The sequence below is a fragment of the Carassius auratus genome, chromosome 13, assembly GCF_003368295.1.
Source record: "Carassius auratus strain Wakin chromosome 13, ASM336829v1, whole genome shotgun sequence".
In the NCBI taxonomy this organism is placed as follows: domain Eukaryota; kingdom Metazoa; phylum Chordata; class Actinopteri; order Cypriniformes; family Cyprinidae; genus Carassius; species Carassius auratus.
In genome coordinates this window covers 20,147,866-20,166,535 of record NC_039255.1, presented here as the reverse complement: position 1 = coordinate 20,166,535, position 18,670 = coordinate 20,147,866, and the positions used below count along the sequence as shown (strand labels likewise).

At 39.6% G+C, this 18,670-nt stretch overlaps 1 protein-coding gene across 4 annotated transcripts in view; it reads left to right on the top strand.

The window, feature by feature from the left end:
* The window catches only part of LOC113113000 (E3 ubiquitin-protein ligase rnf213-alpha-like), an 89,444-nt gene that overhangs the window by 36,990 nt on the left and 33,784 nt on the right, over positions 1–18,670 (top strand). For all 4 annotated transcript variants that reach the window (XM_026279083.1, XM_026279082.1, XM_026279081.1 and 1 more), the window contains 24 exons: positions 10–191; positions 287–442; positions 535–4,137; positions 4,597–4,721; positions 4,818–4,913; positions 5,007–5,128; positions 5,202–5,333; positions 5,430–5,512; positions 5,590–5,743; positions 5,834–5,969; positions 6,130–6,321; positions 6,786–6,907; positions 8,579–8,736; positions 8,817–9,026; positions 9,126–9,313; positions 12,411–12,531; positions 12,615–12,715; positions 14,634–14,816; positions 14,905–15,071; positions 15,160–15,265; positions 16,719–16,833; positions 17,325–17,538; positions 17,686–17,882; positions 17,959–18,081. In XM_026279083.1, coding sequence (XP_026134868.1) covers positions 10–191; positions 287–442; positions 535–4,137; positions 4,597–4,721; positions 4,818–4,913; positions 5,007–5,128; positions 5,202–5,333; positions 5,430–5,512; positions 5,590–5,743; positions 5,834–5,969; positions 6,130–6,321; positions 6,786–6,907; positions 8,579–8,736; positions 8,817–9,026; positions 9,126–9,313; positions 12,411–12,531; positions 12,615–12,715; positions 14,634–14,816; positions 14,905–15,071; positions 15,160–15,265; positions 16,719–16,833; positions 17,325–17,538; positions 17,686–17,882; positions 17,959–18,081 — 6,986 coding nt within the window. The remainder of the gene's footprint in view (positions 1–9; positions 192–286; positions 443–534; positions 4,138–4,596; positions 4,722–4,817; positions 4,914–5,006; positions 5,129–5,201; positions 5,334–5,429; positions 5,513–5,589; positions 5,744–5,833; positions 5,970–6,129; positions 6,322–6,785; positions 6,908–8,578; positions 8,737–8,816; positions 9,027–9,125; positions 9,314–12,410; positions 12,532–12,614; positions 12,716–14,633; positions 14,817–14,904; positions 15,072–15,159; positions 15,266–16,718; positions 16,834–17,324; positions 17,539–17,685; positions 17,883–17,958; positions 18,082–18,670) is intronic.

Genomic DNA, 18,670 nt, shown 5'->3' with positions numbered 1-18,670 from the left:
TCATTTTAGGAAAATCACTTTACATTAAAAGAATGTATGAGGAATTGAAGAGGATCACCAAGAAGCCTTCGCAGCTGAAGTGCATCAGGTTAATTGACTCAAGAATTGATGAAAACGTCATCCTTCAGTCCTTGCTCAACAGCCACAAGAAAAAGGAGCGTTCAGTCTATCATTTTGATGTCACCACTATGGTAGCTACCTGATTTTACTTTATTTATTTAGTTCAATTAAAACATAGAAAGAAATGTTTGTGCTGTTTTTTTATGTATATTTTATATACTTACAGGTAAAAAAAGGACTTCATGAATTTCTGTTCAGGCTGTTGATTCTTGGATACCTCATGGACTCTGAAGGAAACATGTGGAAAAGCAGTAATAAGCACTTGTATGTCATCGAGATCCTGAGACCTGATGCCAGCACATCCCGAAATGACCGAAGTGCAGTAAGTAAATTGATATAAATTATTTAATTAAATCGCATTTTGTCATTAATCAGATAAATGCCTCATTAATTAATTTGCCTTTTTCTTGGTAGGGTTCAAAAGTCCCATCTGCTTTCTTGGATGTGTTTCCAAGTATCTACTGCCGTCCTCCCAAACAGGTACTTGAGCTGGAAATGAGAATGCGGGAAGATCCATCAATAATGGAGGATGGTGATCCCCTTATGGATGACCAAGAGTTCCGAAGTGAGGCCTACCAGCGGCCTTATCAGTACCTGCAACGTTTCTACAATGGTGTCAATTTGGATGCCTTCATGTACCAAGGAATTGAGGGCACTCATGTTGAATGCCTGCAGATGCTGTTTGTGTACTGCGGCATCATAGACCCCTCTTGGGCAGAGTTGCGGAATTTTGCCTGGTTCCTGAACTTACAACTTCGGGATTGTGAGAGAACGGTTTTCTGTGATGTGTCTTTCATAGGGGATACTCTGATGGGATTCAAAACTTTTGTTGTTGATTTCATGATTCTCATGGCAAAGGATTTTGCCACTCCTTCACTTAGCATCTCTGACCAGAGTCCAGGGAGACTGCACAATGACCTTTCTTCTGCCAATGAAGAGGATCTAGCTCCCTTTAGGATAAGAAAACGATGGGAGTCAGAACCACATCCATACATTTTCTTCAATGATGACCATGAGTCTATGACATTCATTGGCTTTCATCTTCAGCCAAATGGACAGAATGGGATTGATGCTATTGATCCATCAACAAAAAGAGTGATCAAGCCGAACATCATGACCAAAGAGCTCTACGAGGGCCTTAAACTACAGAGGGTTCCTTTCAATATCGATTATGACCAGCTCCCAAGATGGGAGAAAATCGAGAGACTTTCCAGGGTGTTGGGAATACAGTGGCCTCTTGATCCAGATGAAACATACGAGCTCACCACAGACAACATATTGAAAATGTTGGCAATTCACATGCGCTTCCGCTGTGGGATTCCTGTTATAATCATGGGTGAGACAGGATGTGGGAAGACCAGGCTAATCAAATTCCTTTGTGAGATGCACAGATGTGGAGTTGCCACAGACAACATGAAGCTAGTCAAGGTTCATGGAGGGACAAGTTCAGACATGATTTACACCAAAGTAAGAGAAGCTGAGGCCATGGCATTAAGAAACAAGCTGGATTATGGCTTTGACTCTGTGTTGTTTTTTGATGAAGCAAACACAACAGAGGCCATTAGCAGCATTAAGGAAATCCTCTGTGACAACACTGCTGATGGACAGCATTTGACAGGTAACACTGGCTTGCAAATCATTGCTGCTTGCAACCCATACAGAAAACATACAGACGTAATGATCAAGAGATTGGAGTCAGCTGGTTTGGGATACAGAGTTCGAGCTGAGGAAACGGATGAAAAACTTGGATCCATTCCACTTCGCCAGCTAGTGTACAGAGTGCAGGCTTTACCACCTAGCATGATTCCACTAGTTTGGGACTTTGGACAGCTCAATGACAATACTGAGAAAATGTACATCAAGCAAATAGTCGAAAGGGTAGTTGAAACCCATGCCATTAGTTCAGATTACATCACAACCATCACTGATGTTCTTTCAGCCTCACAGATGTATATGCGAACAAGACAGGATGAATGTAGTTTTGTGAGTCTGAGAGATGTAGAGCGTTGCATGCAAGTTTTTGGCTGGTTTTACCATAACTACCCAATGATAATCTCAGAGCTTGAGCAGTTTGAAAGTATTCAGCGGACAGAGAGAAATGATCAAAATCAGAGGAACACTGATGAAAAAAACCCAGTTCTTTGGTCATTACTTATGGCGGTTGGTGTGTGTTACCATGCCTGCTTGGAGGATAAAGAGAAATACAGAAGAAAAATTTGCAGGTACCTTCCAGAGACCTACAGCCCAGTGAAAGTGATGCAGGAGATTTCAGTTGTTCAGGATCTATTTTTGAGTGGAGTTCCAATGGGTGCAACCATTGCTCGAAACAATGCCCTGAAGGAAAATGTCTTCATGATGGTGATTTGCATTGAACTACGAATACCTCTCTTTTTGGTTGGAAAACCTGGAAGCTCCAAGTCCTTGTCTAAAACTCTGGTTGCAGATGGCATGCAAGGCCAAGCAGCCCATTCGGATTTGTTTAGAAAACTGAAGCAGATCCATCTTGTTTCCTTTCAGTGCAGTCCTCATTCTACACCAGAGGGGATCATCAATACATTCAAGCAATGTGCTCGTTTTCAGGAAGGCAAGAATTTAACAGAGTATGTCTCAGTGGTAGTACTAGATGAGATAGGCTTGGCTGAAGATTCACAGAAAATGCCTCTGAAAACTTTACATCCTTTGTTGGAAGAGGGATGCATAGATGATCAGCCAGTACCTCACAAGAAGGTGGGATTCATTGGTATCTCAAATTGGGCTTTGGACCCAGCCAAGATGAACAGAGGGATATTTGTTTCACGTGGTGATCCCGATGAAAAGGAGTTGATTGAGAGTGCAAAAGGAATATGTTCCTCAGATGCCATGATCCTTGAAAGGTTGAGAGATTTCTTTCAGCCGTTTGCCCGTGCTTACCTGAACATCTGTAAGAAGCAGGGAAGAGGTTTCTTTGGTCTGCGAGACTATTACAGCTTGATAAAGATGATGTTTGCTGTGGTCAAAGCTTCTAATCAGAAGCCTAGTGCAGACCAGATTGTGAAGGCTGTGCTAAGGAACTTCAGTGGCAAGGATAATGTGGATGCTGTCACAGTTTTCACCAGCAGACTAAATATCACACCGAAGCTTGAGAATATCAGTGCCATTGAGCTTGTAAGAGAGAACATCACAGCCATTGGCCAAGATGAGGAGTGCAGATACCTGCTTGTTCTGACCAAAAACTATGCAGCCCTTCGAATTCTACAGCAGACGTTTTTTTCAGACCAATGTCACCCAGAGATCATCTTTGGATCAAGCTTTCCAAAAGACCAGGAGTATACTCAGATATGTCGCAACATTAATCGTGTTAAGATTTGTATGGAAACTGGTCAAACCATCGTTCTTCTGAACTTGCAGAACTTGTACGAAAGCTTGTATGATGCTCTAAATCAATATTACGTTACCCTTGGAGGTCAGAAATATGTGGATTTGGGGCTTGGAACCCACAGAGTCAAATGTAGAGTGCACAAGGATTTCAGGCTCATTGTCATTGAGGAGAAGGGCGTCGTGTATAAGCAGTTTCCCATTCCATTGATCAACAGATTGGAGAAACATTATCTTGACATCAATACTGTACTAAGGAGTGAGCAAAAGGACCTTGTTGAGAAGCTTGAACTGTGGGTTAAATTCTTCATTTCTGCTAGAAGCAAGCACTCAATTGCTCCCCAAGCACGTCATTATCATCCAGCTGATGCTTTCATTGGCTACCACTCGGACACATGTGCGTCTGTTGTACTGCAAGTTACAGAACAGCTCAAAGGAAAAGTGGAGCTCTCAGATCCTAGAGTCTTAGATGAGGCCAAACTGATCCTTTTGAACTGTGCCACACCAGACGCCGTGGTTCGGCTCGACTGCACTTCCCTCTCCAGTGTAGAAAGTGATCTCTTGTCAAGGGTATACTTTGAAGAGCAGAAGCATAGCTCACTTGCTGACTTCATCCTTTCTCACATTCAGCAAGCAGGGCCTAGCAATGCCTTTTTCACAGAGGTAAAGCAATACTTTGACTATTACTCTAGAATAGTGGTTCTGAATCAGGGGATCACAAGATGGTTTAAAACAAGCTTTAAAATAAGCCAAACCAGCTAAAAATCAAAATGATATTTTATTCCCTCAACAATTCTCCCTTTTAAGGTCTTTGAAAACCTCGATATATATGGCAGAATGTGAGTGTGAGATATCTAGACCTGGAAAAAAGTAATATAAATGTATACAAATTTAAAAAGTCATGAACATTTCTATAATGATTATAATTTTTATAAGCTATGTCAAGATGTAAAATATTTTGTTGGATAGAACTTACTGAGAAATCTTAGTCTACATGAGGGATAGATGGGGGTTTGGAGACAAAGGTTGAGAACCACTGCTCTAGAAAAATCCATAACATTTCAGTCTTTTTGAGAAAAATCGTTGCGTACTAAACTTGCAATCTTTTCCCTAACCCTTTAGGTTACTACTTTCTCAAGGCTTCTGACCTCAGCTGAAACTGAACAGCTACAGAACATGGTCCAAAACGTAGAGCTCCTCTCTCTACAGCAGTTTGACACAGAACACTCATTCCTCAAGAAAATCAAGTATTGTGCTCACAATATCACTACATTATATCACATCACAACAAAAAGCACACTTATTCTTAATTAAATGAATTGAAACCCTTTTTCTGTATTCAGAAATTATTTGGAAAACACCACCGGGGACAAGATACTAATCATCCAAACCGATTATGATGAAGGCTCCCCAAGTTTAAATGTCATTGCATCTGCGAAGTGAGTTGAATGCGGCTGGTGGCACATTTTGTTTGTTCAGTAAATGCAATAAAATTAAAAAAAGCATTATTTAAACTTGAAATATATTTCCAGGTATTCTTCTATCAATGAGATCAACAAATTCAGGAAAGAGGGCTATGGGAAGATTTTTATGTACTTCATCACTAAACTGCCAAGAATGGATGGTGGAACTTCTTACATTGGATTTCACGGTGGTAAGACGAGTTTGATTGCATCACTGACAAAAACTGTTTTATAGAAAATCTCATTAAAAATTCCTTTAATAAGGCCCATGGAAGTCCGTCCACATCGATGACCTCAGAAAATCCAAAGATATCGTCTCTGATATAAAAGCCTTGCAGTGTCTGACCATCAGCCAGTTGTTTGAAGAGAAAGCAGAGAAAGTAGCTGAGCCTGAAGGTGAAGTCGGTTTATTTTCTAAATCAAATATTGAGAGTTCTCTTTAAAGGATGATCATCATTCTCAAACAATCCAAATAATTGTAACCGCTTGCAGATATGGAGGTTGAGGAAATGTATGCAGAAGAAGGAGAAGAAGAGAAGATGGACGTAGAAGACAATAACCTCAACAACAGCAATGTATTTTCAGTACAGGATACCTGTGTTACTGTTGTCACCCTGTTGAGCTCGGTTAGGTAATTTCTTGTGTTCTCTAGGGCTGGGAGAATGTTGTGGACACCACAGCGCTGGTGCGTAGCTGTGTTCAGAGTGCAGTCGGCATGCTAAGAGATCAGACCGAGACAGGCACTCGCAGCACCAAGAGAGTACAGATTCTGCTCACGCTCCTGGCTGACAATGAGGCTCTACAAGGTGAGATTTATCGCCCTTTCTGGTATTATTTAAAACTTTCATTAATTGTCCTCTAAGTGGTTACTCATATTTACATATTTGTGTTACCAGCTGAATTTCTGAAAACATTAAAGAAGCGAATTCATTCTCTATTGATGGCTCACGATGAAAACACAATCGCTGCCAAGAGCTGGGTCTCCAAGGAAGCACTAAATATTGATGCCTTGCAGGAGGGTGGGACTTTTAGGTAAGTGTAAAGAGAGGGTGTAAATTGCATCGTATTTTGGATTGTATTTAAGATGTTGATGTAGAACCTTGTTGTTTTGACTTATTAGTGTTTTGTGAAACTCTATACCTAATACCTAAAACATTTTTACTGTCAATATTTGTTCATTTTTGTGTTTTAGACATGCCCTGTGGAGGCGAATTCAAGCGGTAGTGACTCCCTTCTTGGCGCAGCTTGTTTCGGTTATTGACCGTGACTGCAATCTAGACCTCTTGCTGGATACAAACTCTGAAGAATCCTTGAAGAAACTGTGGTTGAATATTTTTGGAGATGTCATGTTACTGAACGTTCCTCACACAAGTTTGAAAAACAAGTATGTGATCATTTGATTTCAAGAAGCATTTGGTAAGCCTTTTGGCCTAAAACAAATCTATGCCAGTCCACTAATGCTCGTAGCTACACAAGCTTTATTTAGTTTCGTTCCACAGTGTTTCCAACAACACTTCATTATGTAAGGCAAATATGCGTTGCATTCTCATCATTATTGCAGTCCGTTCTTTTCTTTCAAGTCAACGATTGGTATTTCAAACCATTTCAGAAAGTTAAAGTTGATATGTTTATGGCTAGTTTCGAATGTTAACATTAATGGCACTGAACCTTTTGGTAACGCAAAGGTAAATTGCCGTCTCCAATGGAAAGGAAGAAAATGTTTAAATGTGTAAAACATGATCACATAGTTACAATGCATTGCTTAAGCCTTGGCATCTACATTAACACAGTGTATTGTACAGTATGTTTCTCACTTTAAAGCAATCTCATTATTATCTATCTCAACAGCTCGACGATCTTGGTTCAGAACTACATTGCAGTTCACAGGAACATGGGTTGCACCATGCCTTTCAGCTGGAGAATTAAAGATGTTCTAGAGGACCTCTGGGTACATGCCTTGCAGCGAGAAGGTATTTTTCTGTGGATATTTGCATATCTTTCTTTTTTATGCTATGTTTTTTTCCTGAGCTATCATGCTTAAAGCAACACTATGTAACTTTTGGAGCTCTAGCGGTTACTAAACAATCTGCATGCATCTTGCGGACGAACACTGTAGCCAGAGCTACTTCTCTTGGTTCATGTCTAAGACGAGTCACACAGGTCCTGTGTTATTCCACAGCGGTAGAGACCCGACAGGTCTGAAATAGTCCCGATATAAACACTTATTACAGCTGTACCATAATGATTCAGGATAGGACAAAAACACGGTTTGGAAAATGGATTCATGATGTACTCACTCATTATATAACTTTTGTCAATTTTGAACACAAAAAAAGTTACTTAGTGTTGCTGTAAATTAGTGTGGTTAGTTAGACTCTTTTCCAGTTCCTTTAATAAGCAATATCACACTCGTAGTCGTGCGATACGGCTCTATATCAGCACGCCTGTGGTTCAGTCGTAGCACGAGGCCGCAGACAATCACAGCTAGCTGGAATAGAGCCATATCACAGGGCTACGAGTGTGATATTGTGTTTATCGCAGTTTGACAGCACAAGAGTGCAAGTGAATAAAAAATCCTTCCTTCTGCCAGGATTCAGATCTCAACCGTTGAGCCCAAGCCTCGGTTTCTAAGTCTAAAGCTAGAGCTAGTAATGAAGCAATGCTGATTCGTGTCATTGAAGCTTGTTGTATTATGTAGAGTAGAAGATTATGAAGGAGAGATCGACTGAGCGCGTGCATTACCTGCATCTAGCTGATATTCTTCAGTCAATCTGATATTCATAATCACTAAATCATTTTGAGTGGCCACTGAGGAAAGCGATATCTTTGTCTTTACCCAGTTCAGGAGATTTCCCATGACAGTGCTAGTCAATGCATTTGTAAATTGTCTAAATGTTTACCACCTTGTTTCAGTCCCTTTCAATATATTAGTCTTTGCTCCTGACTCGCTCAGAAAGACAGTCTTTGCTGTCATTAAACAGTGTAATAATATAGCTAACTTTCCTGAAATCTAAAATGATCACTAACAGACCCTTTCCCAATAACAAATATGCCATGTTATTTATATAAAATAACATTTCTAGAAATAATATTTAAACAATATTAGCCATTATAAAAGTTTAAGAAGTTTGTACAGTTCAGTCAAAAATACAAAAGCAGCACTAGTTAAAGTACAGGATTTCAGTTTAATAAAAACATAAAGTTCTGAAACTTAACTTTGCCCTCAGCCGAATCTCTTTTTGCTCTGTAACAAGTAACAGATGAATAAGTGTTTGATACACCCAGAATGAATGATCGCTCACACTATCTACATCAGAGCCAGGGGCTAATTCCCACAGGACTGTCCGAGATTAGGCACATGACCACCCTCCAAAACATCTAAACTAATCCTCAAATATGTGCTGTTTATACACAAGTCGCAGGTAAAACTACATTCTGTGACACAACAACGCAGTGTTTGCTCGTCCACCGTGACACTCGCTGGGAGAGAAATGCTGAAAGTGCAGTGATAGAAACAGTGAAACGCTTCCTGGGCTGATACTGGGAGAATATCACATGACTGGAAAACACTCTCAGCCAATCAGGATCCACAACCACAACTAACTGTTGTATAAACTCTGTCTTTGCATTTCTGTCATCAGGACACACTCTAAAGCAATTTGAAGAGTTCTTTTGGAAGACTCCCTTGGGCAGGTACATCTCTGAAGCATCCAGAGAGATGCAGATGGAGTTCTTCCACCGGTATCTCCAGGATTTCATCTCCATGACCATGAATGTTAAATCGACAGTGGACCTCGAGGTGAGAGTCAGACCCTTTCAAAGATGCTCAACATACACAAGCACACACACTTGTTCACGTGTATCTGTTTTTCCTTTCAGCTCTTATGTGGAGCCCTTACTTGCAGTGTGAATGAGCTTAGAGATGGGCAGGAAGCACATGAGAGTGAAGTCATTTCTCTGCCCTGGGTTCATGCTGCCTACCATCATTTCAAGAACCGAATACAGAACCTCTACAGGATGATCAGCATACAGCCTGAGATAGCTCAGATGCTCCGAGATAACCCATGTGCACGAGAGGGCAACGAACTTGTAAGTGCTTGCAGCTTTCTTCTGCTTCAGAGGTTTGCATGAAGATACGTATTACAGAGATTAGATGTTCTACCCTCTGAGCGTCTTTCTGTGTCTCAGGTGATAGATGCGTACGCTGCTGTGGCCTGTATTGAATACCTGGAGCCCCAGAATCTGGATGGAGATGCTCAAAGTCTGGCCTGGCTTAGACGAGTGAAGAAGCTTCAGGTGCCGATTGAGCTGGTCTGCTGCGAGGAGATCGTACGCCACTACGGAGAGAAGAGCAAACAGATGGTCACCCACATCCAGTGAGACAACATGCTGTCTGTCATCAGTGCTTCTACAAGGAACATGTTATCTCTATATTTTTGTTATATTTATTGCGTGATAGCACCTACTAGGGGTGTAACGATACGCGTATTCGTATTGAACCGTTCGGTACGACGCTTTCGGTTCGGTACGCGGTACGCATTATGCATACCGAACGGTTCGTTGGACTAATTAATTATATTTGGAAAAAAAAAAAGAGAAATATAATGATATGCGTTCAACAAGGTAGCCCAATAACCCAAACGACGTAACAGGCAACGCCCCTGACACTCCCGAAGAAGAAAAAAACACCAACTTATGTTTATGTTATGTTATGACTCAGTCAGGCGCTCGCTCACTCAGTACGCGCTGAAGGCTCGTTGCAAAATGGCCAATGCGTTTAACAGACTAGAAAAAGAAGATGACTCTCAAACATATTGTTTGAGATGCATGATTCCATCTATGAGCTGCTCGATCAGAGTGACATGAGAGCCCCTCCTTAGAACATTATTTGTAAATCCATGTTATGGTAAGTGTGCACGTGAAGTCTTTGCACACTTTCTGAAATCCACACTGTGGTAAGTTTGCACACTACACTAGTGCTCTGCATTCTTTCTAAAATCCTATATAGTGAGGGCTTCGCGCGGTTGCTTCATTGCTTTAAAAAAAAAAAAAAAACACCAGCGTGAATACTTGAAACATGTCAACTCATTTACGCCGACATCACCTTATTGTGTCAGTATCTGGGAAAAGACGAAAAAAAGGAGAAACATGCACGCAACAAACTATGCCTGCAGCATTTAGACACCAGTATTATAGCTTACAGGGAATCCAAAGTGCACCCAAACACCAGACCTGTTGGTTATTTTAGGATCTTATATTTCTGGTCTGTTAAATGCATTAGACATTTTGCAATGAGCCTTCAGCGCGTGCTGAGTGAGCGAGCGCCTTAGGGGCCGTTCACATATCGCTCCTAAAAACGCATGGAAAACGCTAAGCACGTCTTTCTCCTCCTTTCCAAAGCGCTCGGGCAGAAGCGCTCCTGAGGCGTCTGTCTTTGCTAAGCAACAATGACGTGCTCTCTCCATGAGACGCGGAAATTTCAGCAAAGGATAAATGGATTTGCAGCTCTAAAAATCGCTTGCAGTAGCTCTGCTACTAAATTTATTTCAAAATTGCAATCCATATACAACTATGATCAGCTGTTCCTTCATCTTGGCTGAGCTTTCAACATTGTTGTGGGAAAGGATGAAGCTGATTGGTTAGTTCTTGTCACATGACCCGCGGTGCGCTTGCGGCATTCTGAAAAGTTGAGATGTTTTTGCATTTTGCTGTATCTAAAACGTACCGAACCGAACCGAACCGAACCGTGACATCAGTGTATCGTATCGAACCGAACCGTGAATTTTGTGAACCGTTACACCCCTAGCACCTACAGCTGTTCTGAATTCACCTCAGGATCCACACTCATTTTAACCAGTTAATTTTCAAATACTTGTTTTACTGGATAAGAATTAATAATAATGATTTTTACAAATATTTTCTACCCGATAAAATATTGGCTTAACTAGAGCGGGAAATAGAAATAGTTTATTGTAAAACTTGTTTTACACCCCTTGGATGCGTTTGTGTATGATAATGCATTTTCTTCAATTCTGTTCTGAATTTCAATTATATTTAAGTTCTTCTTCTATATTACAATATTAATTACAATTAATGTAATCTTACTGTGATGCTTTATCTGCACATAATTAGAGCCAGCGGAAGTCTAAGATTTATAATGATCCATAGACAAAATAACAGCTGAAATCAGCAGCTATGTCAAAGTAAGAGCTTTCTTCTTTCGTTATAGCCATTATTAGAGCAATAATTTAGTTACTAATCATTATTTAAAATATATATATAAAACAAAGTTGTGTGACAAAAAAACACAAAACAACCAGATAGCAAAGGACTATCTGCTCAATAAAATAGTTATTTTCAAGGGATTTCCATTTGAAACCATATTTAAACTTTATAAAATCATTATAATAACATTACAAATCATCTTTTTTCAAGTGATTTGTAATCAATCAGTGTTTCACACTTGCGATGGGATGCCTAACGTTCTAGGCATGCAGGGCCACTTTCACTAAAATGCCTATAACTCTTAAAAGCATTGAGATATTTTCACCAAACTTGTTCTATTCTAGAACGAGCTCATCTTGTGGTCACACAAAGAAATCTGTGACAACTGAACACTTGGTGGTGCTATAACATGAAAAAAACATGGAAAGGGTTATAACCACCTGACCGTTAATCCAAATGAATTGTTATGCAGTGTCTTGGTCCCAAGTGCCATAACAGTTTATGAGGACATTGGCGTATCTCAATAAAACAGGTCATCGGAGGCCGATTGGAACTCGATGGGCATGTTCGACTCAAGGCCTCAGAGGTCTGTAAGAATTTAGAAAGAACTTGGCCACTAGTTTTATACAGTTTATAGCTGGCAATCAAATCAATACTTGAGATAGAAAAATCTACTTCTTCAAACTCATCATGGCTTGTTTGTCTGATTTGCTCGAAACGTCACATGCATCATCTAGAGACCCTCATGGCAAAAAGTTATCAAAAGAATCTCAGTTGATTAAGCCATTTAGCGGATCTTTTATATATATATATATATATATATATATATATCTGGTATGGCCCATTGTGAGTAACAGCTCTATATATTGCATGCACAAAGTAGAAACTTCACAAAACTGTGTAGATATGGAGAACAACTCATTTTGAAGAAACATGCCAGGTTTCTAATTTTCTGGTCTCATAGTAAATTCTAAACGATCAATCATTTCAACTGAAAATAAAGCATTTAATATTACTGTTGTCCAGAAGAGGGACCCGCAGGATGAGAACTTTTTATAGTCTAATCTTTATCATTATCCAGCATTACATGTCATGGCCCAGACCCCGACAGCATAGTGGGCATGAAGGTCTTAAATGCTTGAACACCGTTAATTGCTGCTTGCATCTATATTCTATATGCTATATACTTGTAATTCATCAATATTATCAGTGTATGATCATTTGGATCATTGTATTATTCACTTTCAGACACGGCTGGAGGCGTATTTACTCTCTGGCCTTGTTTGTGGAGCACATGCTCCTGGGTGTTGGAGACCTGCAACTGAAGCTCAGACCCCTGGTTCTGGAACATACTCGACGCCTAGCACAAGTGAGTCGACTTATAGTCCTTCCTCCACATAGTTCCTTCAGCAGATTCATTGCAGCTTACCAAACCTCATCTGTTTGCTAAAGGTCCTAGAGAAGAACTCAGACCTCAAGAAGAAGCAGCCATTTGAGGCAGTGATCACCGTACTCAAAGCCTGCAAAGATGAAGCCTCTCAGAGCATTTTTAGGTTTGATTTGGTATTAGTTAATTTGTTTTTTCAAAGGATTTAGTAAGAGGCTACTATTATAGGAGCGTGGTTATTTGTCTCTAGCTACTTCTACATGGACACCCTTTGATTCAATCAGAATGAAATCATTTCCATTGATGCTAAAAAAAGGGATCAGGTTGATAGTTCGATATTTCAAATAAACTGACAAACATATACACTACCGGTCAAAACTTTGAGAACTTTTGAACTTTTTAGAGCAAGATTTTTTAATGTTTTAAAAGATGTCTCTTCTGCTCACCAAAGCTTCAAGAAACATTTATTATTATTATCAATGTTGAAAACAGTTGTGTACAATATCAGGATTATTTGATGAATATAAAGTTCAAAAGAACAGCATTTATCTGAAATAGAAAGCTTCTGTAATATTATCACTGCTGTTCAAGTTTGGGGTCAGATTGATTTTTTTTTTCAGTTGATAAAAAGTGACAGTAAATACATTTATAATGTTGTAAAAGCTTTATATTTCAGATAAATGCTGTTCTTTTGAACTTTATATTCATCAAATAATCCTGAACAAAATACTGTGTTCAACATTGATGATAATCAGAAATGTTTCTTGAGCAGTAAATCATCATATTATTCTGATTTCTGAAGATCATGTGACACTGAAGACTGGAGGAATGATGATCCACACAGGAAACAGTTATTTTACATTGTAATGATATCTCACACTATTACTGTTTCTGCTGTATTTTGGATCAAATAAATGAAGCCTTGGTGAGCAGAAGAGATTTCCTTTAAAACATTAAACAATCTTACCGTTCAAACACTTCTGACTGGTAATCACTGTTGGGAACGTTACTTTAAAAAAGTAATTAGTTATAGTTACTCACTACTTGTTCCAAAAAGTAACTGAATGAGTTAGTAACTGAATTACTCTATAATAACAGTAACTCGTTACCAGGGAAAGTAACTATTTGCGTTACTGTAAAAAAAAAAAAAAAAAAAATAAAATAAATAAAAAGTTGATATACGTCAAAGATTTTTTTTTTTGAATTTTTTTTAGCAGTTTTCACAAGTCAGTTGAAATGAGTAGAACAGACAGGTACATAAGTTTCAATATTTATTGCACATCAACAGACAGCAAGAGTTTTATCCTGCACTTCAAGTATTATCTTTGTAAGAAAAGGTGTTTTTGTCACACATTACATGCACGTTCTTGCCTTTGACCACAATGAATTTGAAGTAGTGCTTATATCTCCACCTTGAAAATGCCAACTTTTCATCGGATTGCTCCTCACTCGCCATCTCTGCTGCGAATCTCTGTGTAGCTGTTGCGTGTGTGTGTGTGTGTGTGTGTGTGTGTCTGTGTGTGTTTGGTGCCGCTGGCGCGTGTGCTGGCATGTGTGTAAAAACACTGGCTCTGATTGGCTACCATGAAACACATGACTCTGCCTTAGCCAATCACAACCGCTTACCTCGTCATTAACCCCCCTCCTCACTCGCTGTGTGAGCCAGGGGTGCGTGCGGATTGCATAGTTTATTAAATCAATGCAGAGTAACGCACTGCATTTAACTTTCAGTAGTGGTAACGGGGTTGTAACGACGGGAAAAGTAATTAGTTAGATTACTGCGTTACTGAAAAAATAACGTCGTTACCTAACGCCGTTCTTTTAAACGGCGTTATTCCAAACACTGCTGGTAGTGTATGTCACAAGCTTGAAATGGGATTTGATCTTTTGACACGTGCACACTGAAGAGATTTAGAGAAAAGTTAGACCAACCCTTAACAATCCGGATGAAATTTCAGTCAGATTTGGCCAGTACATTCAGATTGACATGGTTACATGCGACTTTTATTCGGGCTGGGCTATAAGTTTGATTACTAAGAGATGATTAGGGTCCATGTAAACACAGCGACTGTTTGTTTTCCCAGGTTTGGCGTTCAGCTCTGTCCAGTGTGCATGGGAGACCCTCGGGACCCCTTGAGTCTGCCCTGTGACCACATCTACTGTCTAACATGCATCAAACAGTGGCTGGTGCCCGGGCAGATGCATTGCCCTCTGTGTGTACAGGAAGTGCCTGATAACTTTGAGCTCAAGCCCTCTGAGGAAATACGGTAATCTAATATAGAGTTCTGCTTTTATCTTTCTGTTCTGTCTCTCTCTCTCCATCAGTCTAAAGATTGTGTTTTATTTGGTCATTAGGGGTCTCATCAATCAAAACGCTTCGTTCAGAATGCGGTGTAATGCTTTCTTCATTGATCTGGTGTCCACTGTGTGCTTCAAGGACAACACTCCTCCCAGCAGAAACATCATTCTCCACCTGCTGTCCCTTCTGATGGTGGAGGCCGGCTCGCTCCCGCAGATCAGAAGTACGTCTGTTAGTAATGTGTCTGTGTGGAGGACTAGATCCTGCGTGGGATGAATACATGATCAGAACGCTGTTCCCTATGCTCTCAGGGCAAGACCGGAGGTTCCTGACTAAGGCTCTTTCTCCCTTCGACGACTCTGTGGATAAAAACCCTGTGGTGCGTTCAGTGGTGCTGAAACTCCTGCTGAAGTACAGGTGAGGGCACGGACTCTGACTCTGACAGCGTACTACATGCAGAGAAAATATATTCATGATCAAGATATTCAAGTCTTTAATATATTGAAAACTATACAGAATAATATATATTTATGATCAAGATATTCAAGTGTTTAATATATTGAAAACTATACGGAATAATATATGGTGTTAATATATTACAATATATTGAAAAAATAAAGGAATAGCCACTTTCCATATATTGAGAAATATGTGACAATATGAAAGTAAAAGTGACATGTGAAGGCCAAGTATGGTAACCCCATTTAACCCATCCAAGTGAGTCCTGGTTAGTGCACACACATGAGGAGCACTGAGTAGTGAACACACACACACACACACACACACACCCTGAGCGATTGGGGGTTAGGAGCCTTGCTCAGAAATGTCCTTAGCTTTCTTTACCATAGCAAAAGTGCCTCACAGACACACAGCAGTCCGACCAAAGCAAACACTGATCCCCATAACGGTGACTTACAGCGAAACGGTCTGTCGTCGTCTCAACACTTTTGTGTATGTCTTTGTCTTAACAACTTGTAACTTAGAGTAAAACATGATTAAAACTTTACACTTTATTTTGATGGTCCCCGTTAGATATTCTTGATAAGTAACGTTGCACCTGTAGGTCAGCTAATCATTAGAGTATTAGTTGAGTATTAGTAGACTGTTAGGGTTAGGAGAATAAGTTGAGATGCAGTTTAAGAGTTTCTTATAGTCTGCTGGAGAGCATCACAATAAAGAGTTAGCAGACATTAAGCAGACCGTCTGCTAATACACTCATTAAAGATGGTAGACATGTAGGTGTTAAACTCAGCTAATTGGTTTGATCAGTTAGACTCGTATATAATACCAACACAGTGTTCCTCGTAAACCAACTCTAATACTTTGAGTAACTCAACTGAGTGACAGTATCACTTTAGTGTAACAGTAAATATGGTATTTTTCAATATATGAAAAGCCGCAGTTCCTTATGTATTATTCAATATATTTATATATTAATGCAATAAATTATTCTGTATATTTTCAATTCATAAAATTATTTAATATATAGATAATAAATCAATGGAAATATGTTTTTCTTGCGTAATGGTACCGTCACGGTTAAGGACTTTCTGTTTTGTTTCCCTTTGTTCCTGTTTCTCTGCTTCGTTTAGTTCTGGTTACTGATTATCTCCTCGTTTGTTTCTATGGTTACGTATAATTATCACCTGTCAGTCATTATGTTCATCCTGTAATTAAACTCCCTGTTATGTTCAGTCCCTTGTCGTTTTCATATGTGTTTTTTGGTTTGTAATTCCTTCCTACTATTATGAAGATTAAATAACAATCTGTTCTGAGCTACTATTTGATCTCGCGGTGCGTGCTACAGACCGTTACAGTCCCTTTCCTACACATTTATGGATATAATCATCTCCGTCTTTGTCTTTGTCAGCTTTGATGATGTGAAGCACTATCTCCAGCAGCATCTGACAGAAGTTGAGCAAAGCAACATCATGGAGGAGACTGATAAAACTGAGCTTTATTGCTTGTACATGAACTGTTTGGAGGTGTGTATATCACGAACTCTTACGCCTGACACAACTTACAGCTCAGGCGTTTTCTGGAGTCTCTCTCTGCATATTCTAGGCTTCTCTCAGCTCCTGGAAGAGTTCACATGTTTGCTCTTCCTTCACTATTCACTCAAACTCACTCATTTCGTTTCAATTTCAAGCAAATGTGTTTTTAGATCAAAATGTTTTTAGTCTATGTGAACATTAAATTCAGTCCAGTGTATCCAAACCTTTGACTGTTAGTGTAAGTGTATTTAATCATAACCCTGAACAAATATTTGTGAAGTGTATGCTTAAAGATGTAAAATGTAAAGAGAAACTGAGTTCTAAAGGAAATGTATGTTTTAAGGTTGATTTTAACTGATTAAGAAATTATTTTGTTAGTGCATGCAGTTTTAAGTTGACTTAGAAAGCGTTTAGATTACTTTCTTAAGAATAAGTATTAAAGATGTTTGAAGTGTGTTAGAGATAGTTGCTCCTGTGTGCAGGACTCGATGTATGACCGGACACAGTGGCACTCGGTGGCGGAGGAGCAGCTCTGTTTGCAGGAGGAAACTCTCTTTCTGCTGGATTTCCTTGGCTCTGCTTCTGTGTCTGCACACACTGCATCTATAGAGCACCTGCAGCAGCTGGCCAGGGTTCGACTGGACCTGGATATAGCTGCTCACCTGCTCGTACACAGACTCACTGCTGCTGGCGAAGGCAAGTCTTTACTGCCTGACAGATACAAGTCACAATTCACCCAAAAGACAAAGAGAAAAAGTAATATTGTGTATAAAGAAAATGAACGACGTTTAAGATTTGTGAAACACTTTTTCTGTTGATACTGATATTGATTTCCTGGTTTAGGTGTAGGGGATGATGCTTCGGCTGCTGGCACAGTGTTTTTGAGAAGTGTGGTTGATCTGTGCTGCCGGAGCAGGAACGACTGGTACAGGGTTTACCTCATCAGAAAGATCTGCAGTCTTCATGGGGTTGAACATGTCCAGAAACTTCTGCCACAGGAAGGGTTCAGGTGGCTGTTTCCTCAGGAGATCCTGGAGTCGGTGGGTTTTAGTTGAATTAACTTCATAATGCTGATATGAGGATTTGTGCTTTAACTGCTACATTTATTTCTCTCAGAATCAAGATGGCAGCCAGATTGACCAGTATCTAGCATGTGGAACGGCCTACAAAACTATTAGAGATGCTGTAGCCAAAGCCATGCTAGATTGCAACATGAATGGAATACAGAAAGCCATTGAGGTATTTATTTACTCCTTTACACTCACGCACACACACACACACACACACACACACACACAGACACTCAACGCACGCACACACACACACACACACACATACTCAACACACCCACACACACACAGACACACACAGACACATGCACACACACACACTCACACACACAGACATTTCACTTACTTTACATTTTTCTGGTTTAATTACGATAAGATTTTTTCTAGATCCTACATTATATTTATATTTTGACCTCACTATTCGGGGAACAGACACAGTCTTAATAGGTTTTACAGCGCAAGTACTTTTAGCATTTAAGCGGGTGGAACAAAACTCATCATAATGGTTATTTGAGAATTGTCTTACTAGTCACATCCAGTCTTCAGTGTCACATAATCCTTCACAAATCAGAATAATATGATGACTTACTGCTCAAGAAATGTATGATTATCATTATTATTGTCAATGTTGAGAACGTTTTTTGTGGAAACAATGATACCATTCAAACATTTGTGGTAGTTTTGAAAAACAAAGAAATGTATACTTTTATTCAGCAAGGATACATTCAATTTATCAAAAGTGTGAAGACATTTATAAT